Source organism: Notechis scutatus, chromosome 4 (genome assembly GCF_049901735.1).
Source record: "Notechis scutatus isolate UNSWTSFEM ecotype Mainland chromosome 4, rNotScu1.2, whole genome shotgun sequence".
NCBI lineage: Eukaryota > Metazoa > Chordata > Lepidosauria > Squamata > Elapidae > Notechis > Notechis scutatus.
In genome coordinates, this window is record NC_142012.1 from 115,206,383 (window position 1) to 115,221,629 (window position 15,247).

A 15,247-nucleotide genomic window follows, 5' to 3' on the forward strand; every position below is an offset into this window, starting at 1 on the left:
ATCATGCAAATCCAGATGAATTACAATTTTGAAATTATAGTAAATCAGATAATCCATGTTCTATTTTAATTTGGTTTATACATTATACATGAAGTCTGAGATTTTAGTAAAAAGTTCTTGATCAAATTTTATTTATTTATTTATTTATTTATTTATTTATTTATTTATTTGTCAATTGCTTACAAGATAATAGGTATAAGTAAAAACATAGTTATGAATACATGGATATATAAGGGGCGGAAAAGAAACAATAGGACAGGGACGGTAGGCACATTGGTACACTTATGCATGCCCCCTACAGACCTCTTAGGAAAGGGGTGAGGTCAATAGTAGACAGTCTAAGGTTAAAGTTTTTGGGGTTTGGGGAAGAAACCACAGAGTCAGGTAGAGTATTCCAGACATTGACTACTCTGTTGCTGAAATCGTATTTCCTGCAATCAAGTTTGGTGCAATTAACCTTGAGTTTGTATCTATTGTTTGCTCTTGTGTTGTTATGGTTGAAGCTGAAGTATTCATTGACAGGTAGGACATTGCAATGTATGATTTTATATACTATACTTAGATCAGACCGAAGGCTGCATAGTTCTAGATTTTCTAGGTCTAGAATTTCGAGTCTGATGGCATAAGGTATTCTGCAATGAGTAGAGGAGTGGAGAACTCTTGTGAAATATTTCTGGACTTTCTCAACTGTGTTAATATCAGATACGTAATGTGGGTTCCAGACTGATGAGCTGTATTTGAGTATTGGTCTAGCAAATGTTTTGTATGCTCTAGCTATTAGTGTAATATTACCAGAGAAAAAGCTACATAAGATTAGGTTAACAACTCTTAATGTTAAATTAATCTTAACTCTTAACGTTAAATTGATCGAAGATGATTCCCTGTTCACTGTTTTCTACACTCCTCTGTATCTACCCCATGTGAACTGATATTTCTCACAATTCTGTCCAAGAGATCGGGGGGAGTTAAGTTCCATACTGTAGAATGATGTTGTTACTATTAATACATATATCTGAAATATCTGATCCTCTGGACAGTGTGATAACATTGAGAATATGAGAGTTGATGTTTAACAAAATTCAAAATATTTAGCAATATCAACTATTATGTCAGAAAAGAAAACAAGTTTAATCCTAGTTGTAGAATATCAATAGCACTTAAGACTTATATACCACTTCTTAATGCTCTACAGCCCTCTCTAAGAGATTTATAGAGTCAGCATATTGCTCCCCAACAATCTGGGTCCTTATTTTACTGACCCCAGAAGGATGAAAGGTTGAGTCAATGGTACTGTTTTGTTTTATTGAGTAAAGGTAAATTTCACATTTCGGTATCAAACTTAAGCACTCATATAATATTCAATCAGTTAACAAAATGTATGAGAATATTTATACATATACTATAAATGCACACACACAAACACGGACACATATACATACATATATAAAAAAGAACATAATTTTACCATGTTCTAGTATTAACTTCATATTTGTAAAGATCATCAACTAATCCATATTTATTACTGGGCAATGCTTTGTAGCCTCCATGAACATATACAGACTTTGTTGTATCATCATAGACACTGGTATGGCCATATCCACCTTGTACTATTGCACCTTTTGTTTCTGGTACAAGCCAAGAATTTGATCCTAAGATATAAAAGAACAATAATTAATGAAACTGTAATATAAATTTATTCCTAATTTACTAATTCCTATATTATAATCAACATTCGTAAAAAGCTAGAAATCCATTTTATATGTTATTATTTATATTTCATTCCCAAAGTTAAGCCTAACTTGTTGAAAGTTGATATACAAAAGTATATACAATATCAAGTTATCAACAGAATATGAACATTGTCTTAAAAATATCTCCTTAATATGATGTTCTAAAAATTCAATCAATTCAAAATGCATACTCATATTAAAATTATATATAATAATTAATATGATTAATAATATATCACTGATATCTATTACCAAATTAACAACCAATACATATTTTACTGTTGGAATGTTTCAATAAATTTCATGGAGAAAAGCTAATATAATCCTGACAAAATGTTTAGGCACTTTGACCAAGCCAGGTTTTCATAGAATTTGAGGGTGAGCCAGTAGACAAAATCCAAACAATGTAAGGCATCCTGAATGGGATGGGATGGGATGGGATGGGATGGAGATGGAGATAACTTTTTTCATTTTTTTACTATGAGCACACGGGCACACATTAAAAATGAAATTTTGTTGCTTGCTTTCAAAAGAAAGTTATATATCTATCCATACACAAACATAAAACACATATACACATTACATACATGTATGTGTGTGTGCGTGTGTGTGTGTGTGTGTGTGTGTGTGTGTGTGTATGGTATTCAGCTTTGTTCGGGTATTTTCCCACGTCATCATAGTTGTGCTTTTAAAATTGTAGCAACGTTTCAGCAGAATCTCATCTGCCATCATCAGGCTTCTGTATTGTGTTCGTCTGTGAGTCAGACTTTCACAGCCGTTTCAGTTTTAAATTTGGGGCTAGCCTACTGCTGTGCCAGAATGGTTTTTTCTTCCTCCTGATTGGTTGGGAGTCTTGATCTGTGTTTATTGGTCCTGGAATTTGCTGTGTTCTGCTTGATTGGTGTTTCTAATATCTTCTGATTGTTTTGTGGCTTTTTTGTCTTGATTGGCTGGCAACATTGTGTTCCTGTATTGGAGGCTTTTAGTGCGGCTTGGCTCTGAGTAAATGGACGGCTATCATTTGTTAGGAAGCTAGGTTTCATCTGGGTGCCTGGTTGGAATGTGTTTGAGCTGGAGGTATCGGGGGAGTCTGTTTCTGCCCAGGTGTTTGCCTGGCTTGTGGCGTGGAGATTTTTTTGTTTGAGAGTGCAGGCTTCCAGATAATTGACATTCTGGTGGAGTCATCTCTTCTATTCATGCTTTCAATTCTTTTTTCAATCTCTATGGCTTCTCTGATAATTCTGTAGCTGGGGTTTTCTATGGTGGCTAGGGTTTTGGTGCCATTGAAGTCGATGCTATGACCTGTGGCTTTCATGTGTTGGACTAGTGAGGAAGTGTGTTCCAGCTTTTTTACTGTATTTTTGTGTTTATCTAACCGGGTGCTTATTCTTCTATTGGTCTGTCCAATGTATGTGTCCGGGCATGATGCACAGGGGACTTCATATGTGCCTTGGTTTTCCAGGTCAATTTTATCTTTGGGGTTTCTTGGAATGGCTGCTATTTTTCTGTCTGTTTTGAAGGCAGTCTTGATGTGATGCCTGTGTAGTATCTTGCTGATTTTGTCTGTAGTACCTCTTATGTAGGGCAGGACAGCTGTTCCATAGGTCTGTTCATCTTCTAGGTCTCCATTATGTCTCAGTGTGTTTTTGTGGATCAAGCCAGTGATTTTGCTGTTGTGGAAGCCGTTGGCTGTCAGTACTTTAGTCAGGGTGCATAATTCAGTCTTTATGTGTGTCTTGTCTGTCAGACGTTTGGTTCTGGCAGTTAGTGTTTTGGCCACGAAGTTTATCTGTGCTGGTGGTGGTGGGATTGGGCGTTGAGGTAGCGGTTGGTGTGTGTTTTCTTCTGGTATATGGTGTGTCCTAGTGTGCCATCTTTTTTTTTGTAGATTAGTACATCTAGGAATGGTAGTTGTTCGTTTGTTTCCATTTCCATGGTGAATTTGATTTTGGGGTGTGTGCTGTTTAGGTGTGTTAGGAAATTGTTTAGGTTTTCTTTTCCATGGGGCCAAATAACAAATGTGTCATCGATGTATCTTAACCATAGTTTGGGTTTCTGGGTGGCATTGGCTAGAGCTCTGGATTCAGATTCTTCCATGAACAGGTTTGCAATGAGGGTGACAGTGGTGATCCCATAGGGGCTCCTTCAATTTGCTTGTATCTTTGTCCTTTGTATATGAAATATGTGTTGGTTAAGCAGTGTTCTGTTAGTTCCATGAGGTGTTTGGGTGGTTGGTATTTATTTTTGATGATTTCGAGAGTTTCTTTTCTCGGGACTTGAGTGAATAGTGAAACCACGTCAAAACTTACAAGCAGATCTTCTTGTTCCATGTGTAGATCTTTGATCATTTCCAAGAGGTTGTATGAGTTTTGTACACATGGGGCTGTAGCTGCTTTGCTGGGTATTTGGCTAGGTTTTGTAGTGGTGCTCCTCTGGAGCTGACTATGGGTCGGAGAAGTATGCCTTCTTTGTGTATTTTTGGGAGGCCATATAGTTTGGGGCATCTGGAAGATTTTTCTCTTGGGATGATCGTCTGTTGGATCTCTTTGCTCATGTGGCTGGTTATAATTTTTTTCTTGGTTATTTTTCCAGATATGTGGTTGGGTCCGTGTTTATGAGTTTGTATGTGGAGTCTTGGAGTAGGTCTGTCAATTTTATTTCGTAGTTTTTTCTATTCATTACTACCGTGGCAGTACCTTTATCTGCTGGAAGTATCATTATGCTGCTATCATTCCTTAATGCTTGCAGGGCTTTTAGTTCCTTTTTGTGCAAGTTGCTTTTGGGTGGTTTGCTTGTGCAAAGGATGTTAGTGACTTGGTGTCTTATTCTGTCAGCTTCATCTGTATTTAATTTAGTTAGGCTGGATTTCACTAGTCCAACACATGAAAGCCACAGGTCATAGCATCGACTTCAATGGCACCAAAACCCTAGCCACCATAGAAAACCCCAGCTACAGAATTATCAGAGAAGCCATAGAGATTGAAAAAAGAATTGAAAGCATGAATAGAAGAGATGACTCCACCAGAATGTCAATTATCTGGAAGCCTGCACTCTCAAACAAAAAAATCTCCACACCACAAGCCAGGCAAACACCTGGGCACAAACAGATCTCCCTGATACCTCCAGCTCAAACACACCCCAACCAGGCACCCAGATGAAACCTAGCTTCCTAACAAATGATAGCCGTCCATTTACTCGGAGCCAAGCTGCACTAAAAGCCTCCAATACAGGAACACAATGTTGCCAGCCAATCAAGACAAAAAAGCCACAAAACAATCAGAAGATATTAGAAACACCAATCAAGCAGAACACAGCAAATTCCAGGACCAATAAACACAGATCAAGACTCCCAACCAATCAGGAGGAAGAAAAAAACATTCTGGCACAGCAGTAGGCTTTAAAACTGAAATTTAAAACTGAAACGGCTGTGAAAGTCTGACTCACAGACGAACACAATACAGAAGCCTGATGATGGCAGATGAGATTCTGCCGAAACGTTGCTACAACTTTAAAAGCACAACTATGACGACGTGGGAAAATACCCGAACAAAGCTGAATACCATACATACACACACACACACACACACACACACACACACACATCTATCTATCTTTTTGTGTATGTGTGTGTGTATATATGTATGTATGTATGTATGTATGTATGTATGTATGTATATGTATATGTATATGTATATGTATATGTATATGTACCGTATTTGCCGGCGTATAAGACGACTTTTTTGCCCTGAAAAACATGCCTCCAAGTGGGGGGGGTCGTCTTATACGCCGGGAGGACTCCGACTCCCACTTCGAGCTTGAGTTGCAGCCGGGAGGGAGGCTGGGGGGGGAGCGGTGTGTGTGTGTGTGTGTGTGTGTGGCGGGTGTCACTCGCCACGCGCTGCGCAACCTTTCCCCCTCTTCCTTCCTTAGCGGTGTGGGGAGGAGAGGATTCGAAGATCCTCACGTGTGGCGTACTTTTCTTTTTCTTTTTTTTCTTTTTGCACGCAGGTTTTGCATGCGGGCGGCTGTAGGTTAAGGATGGGGGAGCCCCCGGGTGGGTTATCAGGTTTTACGGTGCTTCCAACATGTGCGAACGGTGGGAGAGCGGAGAAGAGAGCGAGCGAGCGCCCCGCTGTGTGAAATCTTGCCGTCAAAGCAACACTGGGGGAGGCAGGGTATAAATTTACCAGGTTAATGTAGCAATGGTGATTAATGCCCAGAACATTGTTTGCGGGTATTGGGGTGTGTGTGTGTGTGTGTGTGTGGTGGTGGTGAGGAGAGGTTGTCCTTTGAATGCGGAAAAGTAGGTGTGACCTTGTGTAGGAAAATAAAGAGATCCTTTTAGCGTGTTTGGCTTCTTTGCCTCCCCTCGTTCGTTTGACGTGGAGATAATGGCCTTCGGGCGGGAGGGGAAGAAAACGGTAGCTGGATCATTTCAAATTTCACTTACTCTCCTGCCTCACTTCAATATGTCTGAGCGACTCCAGATACTGGAAGACTTTTTGAATGAAAGTGTTACCTCCATTTTTTTTTTTTAAAGAGGGCCACTTGGGGAAAAAAAAAGATTCTAAGGAATTCCTTGTTTCTTGATTAAAGAGAAGGCATTTTCAGTGTCCGGGTTTTTGGTGTGTGTGTGTGTGTGTGTGTGTGTGAGAGAGAGAGAGAGAGAGAGAGAGAGAGAGAGAGAGAGAGAGAGAGAGAGAGAGAGATCAGCTGTATTGAGAAGAGAACGTTTCCTGTGTTCTCATTTTATTTACAACATATTTTATGCTTAATGGTAAGCAATGAAAAATATTTTTAAAACTCATTTCTAAACTCCATAGCTATTTGCATATTCTTGGTTCAAAATTGGATTAGCTCATTTCAAAATTGTCCAAAGCAGAAAAGTGCGTCAAAAAAAAAAAAGTGCAAAAGTGGAAGGTGTGTGGAAGAGGGGGTAGTCTTATACGGCGAGTATATAACAAACTCTATATTTTGAGTGGAAATGTTGGGGGGTCGTCTTATACGCCCAGTCGTCTTATACGCCGGCAAATACGGTATATGCATATTTATATGTATATGTGTATATATATTCATCCATCCATATGTATGTGTGTGTGTATGTAACTCACTCTGCATTTTGAGTATATAGTAAAAAGAGGAAACTTGAGAGTTCACAAGATTGATAATATATGGAACAAAACTGTGAGTGAATCTGGATAGACAAGGTGTCATTACAAAGAAATGCATGTCATGATATGTATGCATAAGTCACATTTCTTTGGTTATGGCCTAATCCCCTTTCCAAATCAGCCAGAATAGCTTTTGAAACAAGAAAAATTAGAAATTTTATCATGTCTTAAAATGTTCATTTAGTACAGAGATGTCAAACTCAAGGCTTGGTTGGTTGGATGTGGTTGGCTTGCGGAGCTGTCCCGGTCTACCCACGTCTCTTCAGCCTAGTCTACTCGCGTCACTTTGGCCCAGTCTACCCAATGCAGAGAGGAAAGATCAGGCCAGCGAAGCTTCAGCCAGGTCTACCAATGCAGAGAGGAAAGATCACGCCTGTGAAGCTTCATTCCAGTTTACCCAATTACGCCAGCCTAGCTTTGGCCCGGTCTACTCAATGCGAAGAGGAAACATGCCAGCAGTTTGGGGAGTGGCATCAAGCTGGCCATACCCACCTTATCTCCCAGCCCCCAGTGGTCAACCACAGCCCTGATGTGGCCCTCAATGAAATTGAGTTTGACACCCCTGATTTACTAAGTTTATGTGCTCTTTATAATTAGAAAAATAAACTAATATTAAAACTTTTCCAGATTCACTTCTATGTAAACAAGTTAAGGAATCTGTGTTAAGAAATATCAAACATACAATCCATCTTTATTATCACTGTTGTCCTCTATTTTTGTTTTGTGCAATAAACAATGATCATTGACATTTTGTGTCTTAATGACAAATTAATAAGCTAATTTATTTTTCAATCAGACTAAAGACTCAAGGCACTGCTCACTTTTTCAGCTAAATTAAATATACACTTCAAAAATGTGTTTACTTCTTCTTCAAGTGTCAAGTACCTTTGGCTATCATGCTAAAGCAAATGAGCTTTCTTTCACCTTTTCTGACTATTGTGAAAACAATGGCATTCATGGGCCATCTATGAATTTCAGAAGTTCTCGGTAGGAGAACTATATGGATATTTTTATTAACTTGCACCATAAAGTGTTTCTGGACAAATCCACAAGGAAATTTATTTTCCTTTGGTTTAGTAAGACTACATACATTGTTTAAGAGTCTCAGTGTGAGTCTTGGGAAAATACAGAGAATATTATTACTTTTCTTTAGCAGAAGAAAAACACGGTGTTTTAGTATCTTTAGAAAATTTTGAAAAACAATTTCAACCGTACCTACTTGTTTCAATTAGTAACTGTTGTGGTGTTTGCTCTAAACATCAAGAGCTTCTTTAGATTTTTAAAAAAGTATTGGCTTTAAACAAACACTGTCCTCATCATTCCCTTATGAAAGCAATATGGTTCTCATGGAAACTTTACCAAAATGCCTCAAATAAAAAATAAATTAGAGAAATGTAAGGATGCTTAAGTTTAATTTATTTTTGCAATATACTCCACAACTCTTCTTCAGTTTCATCCTTGTAGGGTATATAAATCAAAGTGGTAATTGTGTTATTGTGTATATTGTTTTGTCCTGTTGAATTAAATCTGTTTAAAGTACATGGATCTTGCTTTACCTGAATAATTGGTGTTTGAAAATCAGGGTAATAAGAAGATTAAGGCCACTATTGAAGCCAAGGGCTTTTACAAAACCAGAGGAAGGGATTTGGAGGTTTACTATCCAAGTCATTGCCCAGTATAGGAATCCAAAGACAATCTATATAAATGACTGTCTAACTTTACTTGATGTTCCAATGAAGGCGAACTCATGACTCTAAGAGGTAGATTGTTCCACTGTTTAATAGCTCTTACAGACAGGAAATTACTCTTGATTTCAAATCTAAATCTCTCTCTGCAAAGCTCCCATTCATCATTTTTTATCTAACCATTTTCCTGTCACTGCCTTCAAATATTGGGGACTGCTAACTCTCTCCTAGCTTAGTCTTCTTTAAACTAACCAACCCCAGTTCCTTTAACCATTATTCATAGGACTTTGTCTCCAAGTCTCTCACTATCTCTGTAGTCTTGTTTCCGATCTTTCCAGAACCCTTTCTTGTAAAATAGTGACAAAAATTTGAAGAGTAGTCTGACTGGTATAGCATAACACAACTATCACCTTCCATGATCTCATAAATATATTTCTATCGATACAGCCAAATATATCAATGATGTTTTTAAAATATGTAGCACCCTGTTGGCTGATTTTCCAACTCTGTTATTTGTCTACCAGGAAATCTAAGATTCTTTCTGCCTTTCTAGGACTTTCCCAGATAATTATGCCAATCTCATTGGTCTGTAGCTGACTGAGTCCACTTTTCTCCTGTTTTCTTAAAGACCAAAAAAATTAGCTCTTCTTCAATTTTATGGCTCTTCCCTATACTCTAGGATTTCCCAAAGATTATGATAAATCACATCTGCCAGCTCCTTAACACCATGAAATATAATTTGTTGGTACAAATAGGATTATTTGTGTGCCCATGGATCAGGCCTGTTAAGTATCATGTCATTTTATTTAGTTTATTATTTTGATTACAACTTGCAATTCAGAGTGCTTTAGCCTTATATAGTTTAGGATCTATGTAACAAAAACAAAAGCCTAATAAGAATCTCTACTCATTGGTACATCTGGCAGGAAGCCATATCTAAGTATATATACTCTTTGGTGTTTTCTACTTATGGAATATCTAATCACTGGAGGCAAGTCCCACCACTCATGATCTTCTAGAAAGAAAATCTGGCTCTATAGGAAAATCTGTGTATAGTCGTCTATTGAGAGATACACAGTGCCATGAATGAATGTTGCATGGGGATACTTTTTTTTTATTCGTACAAGTGTTCTTTACTCAATTCTTTATTCTAATTCTTTGTTCTATTTAACTTGGGAAAGTCTCAACTATCAAGTGCAATTAACGCAGCACAAAACTCAAATAATTTTATGAAAGAAAACATAAAAAGTTATACTATTAAGATAAGTGGTAAAACTTCCAGTTCAAAACTGTAACACAATAAATAGTGGGATTTAAAAATAAGAGCATGATTCCTGTTCAAAGATTTTCATTTTCTTAACAGGATCAAACTGTCATACAGAAACAATATCTATTACTATTTAGAGTTTTCCAATCTGCTTTCTATGTTGCTTCATTCCAAAACTCAGTTTGTACTAAGTCACCATCTGGAATTTTAAAGTTTAAAATCATTTAACTGCTGTAGGTCTAGAGATAAATCCTGTACAGGAATTCAGGAAAACAAAGCACAAAATGCATTAAACCTTAATGGAATAAAACTACAGAAATAAAATGAAACATAAAAATGATCAACCTCAAAAAATAAACTACGAAGTAGAGACAAGATTCTGTAAACTAAATCTTTGTAAAACAAATGAATGCTTACAAAAAGATCCAATGGCACTGGTAATAAAAGAGCTCCTAGCCACAATTCTCATAAAACTCTACTTTCCTATATTAGTGTGATTAATATTTGATGCTGGCAATCTATTATCATTGTAAAGAAATATACACAGTTGACGTTAATCCTGAATAATAATAACTGATAACTATGCAATTTTTTTTGCCACTACTAATACTTTAAAGCCATGAACTGAATTTTATTAAAATGTGCTTTGGAGTAGAATCTATTTTACAAATTGTTTACTAATACATATATTCTATAATATTTTAAAGGAAGTTAAAAAGCGAAATCCTAGATTTCAACTTTAGTCCCAGTAATAAACTATTCAGTAGACAATGACATTTTCATTTCTGTTATTAAATGAAGCAGAAGCTAATTTAGCCAACTATGAATCTTCCATATAATGCTGCTTGGAATTCCTCCAAGGACACTACACTTTGCAATATAATTTTAGCAATGTTAACTATTAATGAACACTATAGTACCACAGTAACAAGTTACTTGTGGCATGATTTTCACAATGTTCTTATTTTCTCAGTATTTATCAATGCAAGTTAGAACTATGCATGGTCTTCAGAAGAAGCACTTCACGTTGTATGTAAATGAAGACCTCTCTACTATTCATTAAAGCAGTCCAACTTTTCTTAGGTTTCTGTATAAGTTTGAAAAGATCCTATTGTTTTAAGCGCTATATTATCTTTAATTAGTAGTTTTGATAAATATTTTTTTCCAAGCTCACCCTAAAGCCTGAAAAAAAGCCAGATTGCATTAATGAATAACAGAGAGGTAATAAAATTAAGTACTAGCACATTAAAAACTGTATATCTTCAGCCTTTGAGTTCAACTCTCCCTGGCATGGAAGAATTAATTGGTCCAATATTTGTTCTTGACTTTTTCAAGTACAGAATTCCAGTGGGAATGTTAGACTTGTACTCCCAAAAATATGTATCTAATATTAGCATTATTGAAAATTGTACATCTCACTAGTATTAACAATAGACTTTGTGCATCATATTTTCACCTTAATAATACAATTTATCATTTAACAAACACAGCAAAATTTATCTCAGAAATACTACTAAGGGCTTATACTACACTTGAAAATCACTGCAAATAATGCTATGAGTTTTAGTATTCATATTTGGATAGGCTATAAGACCTATAAAAAGAAAATAAAAAGAAGCTGTGTGTTGCCGCATCTGTGTATTACATTAAAAGTGCAGCAAGAAGTTATTGTGGTGTTTTTTTCTTTTAACAAGTAAGAAATCAGTTGTTATTTCCACAATATTAAGGCTTCCTTTACCAGCTACAGTATAATCAATCATTTCCCCAATTCACCACAATTGGGCATGACTAGAAACATTTTTTTCCCAGTTCCATAAATTGGAGATAGGGGAATTATCTTAAAACTACAGCTGAGAAGGCATAATCTCTTTGCACAGGTAAGCATCTCGGTGCAAATATCACAATTTTATTTATTTTCTCACATACGCAAACCAGAAAAAGATGGAGATTCATGGCTGCAGTCTATGTCTTTAACCTAATATGCAGCTTGTCTCTTAAAAGCATGATAAATACATATCACAGATGTTATTCTTGATGGACAAAGTGAATTTTCATATTCAGAGATAATACCCAGGTGAATAACAGATGCTAGAAGAACAACAGTAGAAGAAACTTATCATGGTATGTTTATGAACACTCCAAAGACATTTAATTTGGCCACTGGGGGAAGCAAGAGACTCAATTATATGAAACTCTGGTCTGTTTTATCAGAAATCTTCTGATGTTGCTTTTTTCCAATAATTTACTTTGTTAGATCCTATTTATTATTTATTTATTTATTTATTTATTTTTGACTCAGCTTAATCTTTGAAATATCTTTCAGGACCAGCTCCTTGCCTAACCTATGGTCACAAGCCACAGTCATCCCCATCTTCAAAAAGGGAGACCCAAGCCTAGTTGAAAATTACAGGCCAATCTCCTTATGCTGCGTCACCTGTAAAGTCATGGAATCAATTATTAACCAATCCATCATCCTCCACTTAGAGACAAATAACCTACTCTCCAATAAACAATTTGGTTTCAGAAAAAAACTATCCTGTAATCTACAACTCTTACACTGCAAAAACATATGGACGACACAACTCGACCAGGGCAAAGCAATAGACGCAATCTACATAGACTTCTGTAAAGCCTTTGATTCAGTGGTACACGACAAACTACTCCTAAAAATAAAATCCTATGGTATCTCTGGACAACTGAATAACTGGATAGAAGCATTCCTGTCAAACAGACAACAAATGGTCAAAATCGGAAGCGTCCTATCAAATTCAGTACCTGTCAATAGTGGTGTCCCCCAAGGCAGTGTTCTAGGACCAACTCTCTTCATACTCTACATAAACGACCTCTGTGATCATATTAAGAGCAATTGCGTTCTCTTCGCTGATGATGTAAAGCTGTTCAATACCACAGACAATATTGCTACCCTACAAAAAGATCTTGACTATGTATCAGAATGGTCAAACAAATGGCAACTTCAAATCTCAACAAATAAATGCTCTGTCTTACATATTGGCAAAAAAAATCAGAAAATAAAATACAAGCTGAATAGTCAAGAACTTGTTGATGACCCAAGCTCTGTAAAGGACCTTGGAATACTCACCTCTAATGATCTAAGTGCTAGAGCCCACTGCAACTACATAGCCAAAAAGGCATTAAGAGTTGTTAACCTAATCCTACGTAGCTTTTTCTCTGGTAATATCACACTACTAACCAGAGCATACAAAACATTTGCTAGACCAATACTCGAATACAGTTCATCAGTCTGGAACCCACATTACATATCTGATATTAGCACAATTGAGAAAGTCCAGAAATATTTCACAAGAAGAGTTCTCCACTCCTCTACTCATTGTAGAATACCTTATGCCACCAGACTTGAAATTCTAGAACTAGAAAACCTTGAATTACGCCGCCTTCGGTCTGACTTAAGCATGGTATATAAAATCATACATTGCAATGTCCTACCTGTCAGTGAATACTTCAGCTTCAACCATAACAACACAAGAGCACACAATAGATACAAACTCAAAGTAAACCGCACCAAACTTGATTGCAGGAAATACGACTTCAGCAATAGAGTGGTCAATGTCTGGAATACTCTACCCGACTCTGTAGTTTCTTCCCCAAACCCCAAAAACTTTAACCTTAGACTGTCTACTATTGACCTCACCCCTTTCCTAAGAGGTCTGTAGGGGGCGTGCATAAGCGCACCAACGTGCCTACCGTCCCTGTCCTATTGTTTCTCTTATTCTTTTATTTTTCTTATATGTACCCATTTCATGTATTCACAACTATGTATACACTTATACTTATTATCTTGTAAACAATTGGCAAATCAAATAAATAAATAAATAAATAAATAAATAAATAAATAAATAAATAAATAAATTACAAACTGCAGAATGCATTTATTGTTGTTCCTTATTCTTATTTCTGAAATTAGGACACTACAGCATTTGGCAATGACTGGGAATAGAAAAGAAAATACAGCTAATGAATAGACAATTACTAGTATTTAGTCCATTTCATTGTTATAAAAATATAGTAATGGAAGTTTAAATTATAGTGATTGATACTGGCTTCTGTCATATTCCTGCTTACTTAAAAATGAATCACGTATATCTCATTGGGATAAATACTGCAGCTATCAATTAGATTTGAAAGTGTCCTATGCACAACTTTAAAAAATGATAAATAGCACAAAACTTTATAAAGAAATACAATTCTTTGTGTATGCATTATATAATACAGAAGAATGCACTTCAGTATTGTTACAACTAAAAAATGTTGTCTAGAAAAAATACCCAGTAAATTACTGATATTTTTTTTTAAGCTCAGAAGTGAGCAAAATTGGAACAGTAGTGCATCCTGCTGGATTGTTGTGAAACTGCAGAGTTCAAAATTGTATGTTATTAATTATTCATAAAAGCACAATTTATATCTTCAAAAATCACTTTAAATGATATTAAAATAAAGGATGAAAACTGAATAATTTATTTGAAAGTTAAGGAGATGGGATCAAGTATGCTAATATCAGTCGTATTAAGCATATCTTTCCAAAAATAGATTGAATGGAGGATTTTCCATGACTTGCATAGTATTTACTTTTAAGGCTGAGAGGGTTTAATTCTGAGAGGGATTTTTTTCCAAAATTGTCTTCTTAAAGTGCCTGCTTATATATTATTCACAGAGGTTAATTCTAAGCTACTTTGTGAAAAGCTACTTCATTTTACATCAAATATATCCTTTTCATGTAATTTCTAAAATTAACATTTCAATCTATATCACAATTAGTTATGTGTAATTGTTTAAAAATGTATAAAATATGCAACTTTGTGCTATGATCTAGAAGTGAATAGAAGTCAAACTCATCCATACATTAGTATTTATTTATTAAAATTATATGCTGATTACCCTCATTACTATATTTCCCATACTAGAATATCCAAACTGAATGATGTCCGTCTGTGATAGATTAAAAAAATATCAGGTGGTAAGTATAAGTACAGTTTATCTCTTATTCTCCCTTGTCTCAGTTCACATCCTGAAGTTTTAATAAAGCAATTCAAAAAATGAAAAGGTAACTTACTGATATAATACTCTTGAATGCTGCTTGAATAGCCATATATTACAGAGTAACCAAAAATCACAAGCATGATAACATCCCTACTGTCAAGTTCCACTATGTGTGCTGAGTGACCTTCGACTGCATATTGCTGGCCATGAACAAGCACTGCCGGAATTCGAAGGCTCCAGGTCTGACTTGGTATGTTGAAAATCCATAATTCATCAGTGACATTACCGGTATTTGTTTCAATTTTGCCTCCATACATGTAAATGTCATCCTATTTTAAAGAAGGGGAAATGATCGTTAGTTAAACTTCAGATAAAAAT

At 36.0% G+C, this 15,247-nt stretch overlaps 1 protein-coding gene across 5 annotated transcripts in view; it reads right to left on the bottom strand.

Moving 5' to 3' along the window:
- Positions 1–15,247, bottom strand: part of ATRNL1 (attractin like 1) — a 530,678-nt gene that overhangs the window by 443,686 nt on the left and 71,745 nt on the right. For all 5 annotated transcript variants that reach the window (XM_087964472.1, XM_087964473.1, XM_087964474.1 and 2 more), the window contains exons 8-9: positions 14,943–15,198; positions 1,466–1,649 (exon numbers count right to left, since the gene is read on the bottom strand). In XM_087964472.1, coding sequence (XP_087820598.1) covers positions 1,466–1,649; positions 14,943–15,198 — 440 coding nt within the window. The remainder of the gene's footprint in view (positions 1–1,465; positions 1,650–14,942; positions 15,199–15,247) is intronic.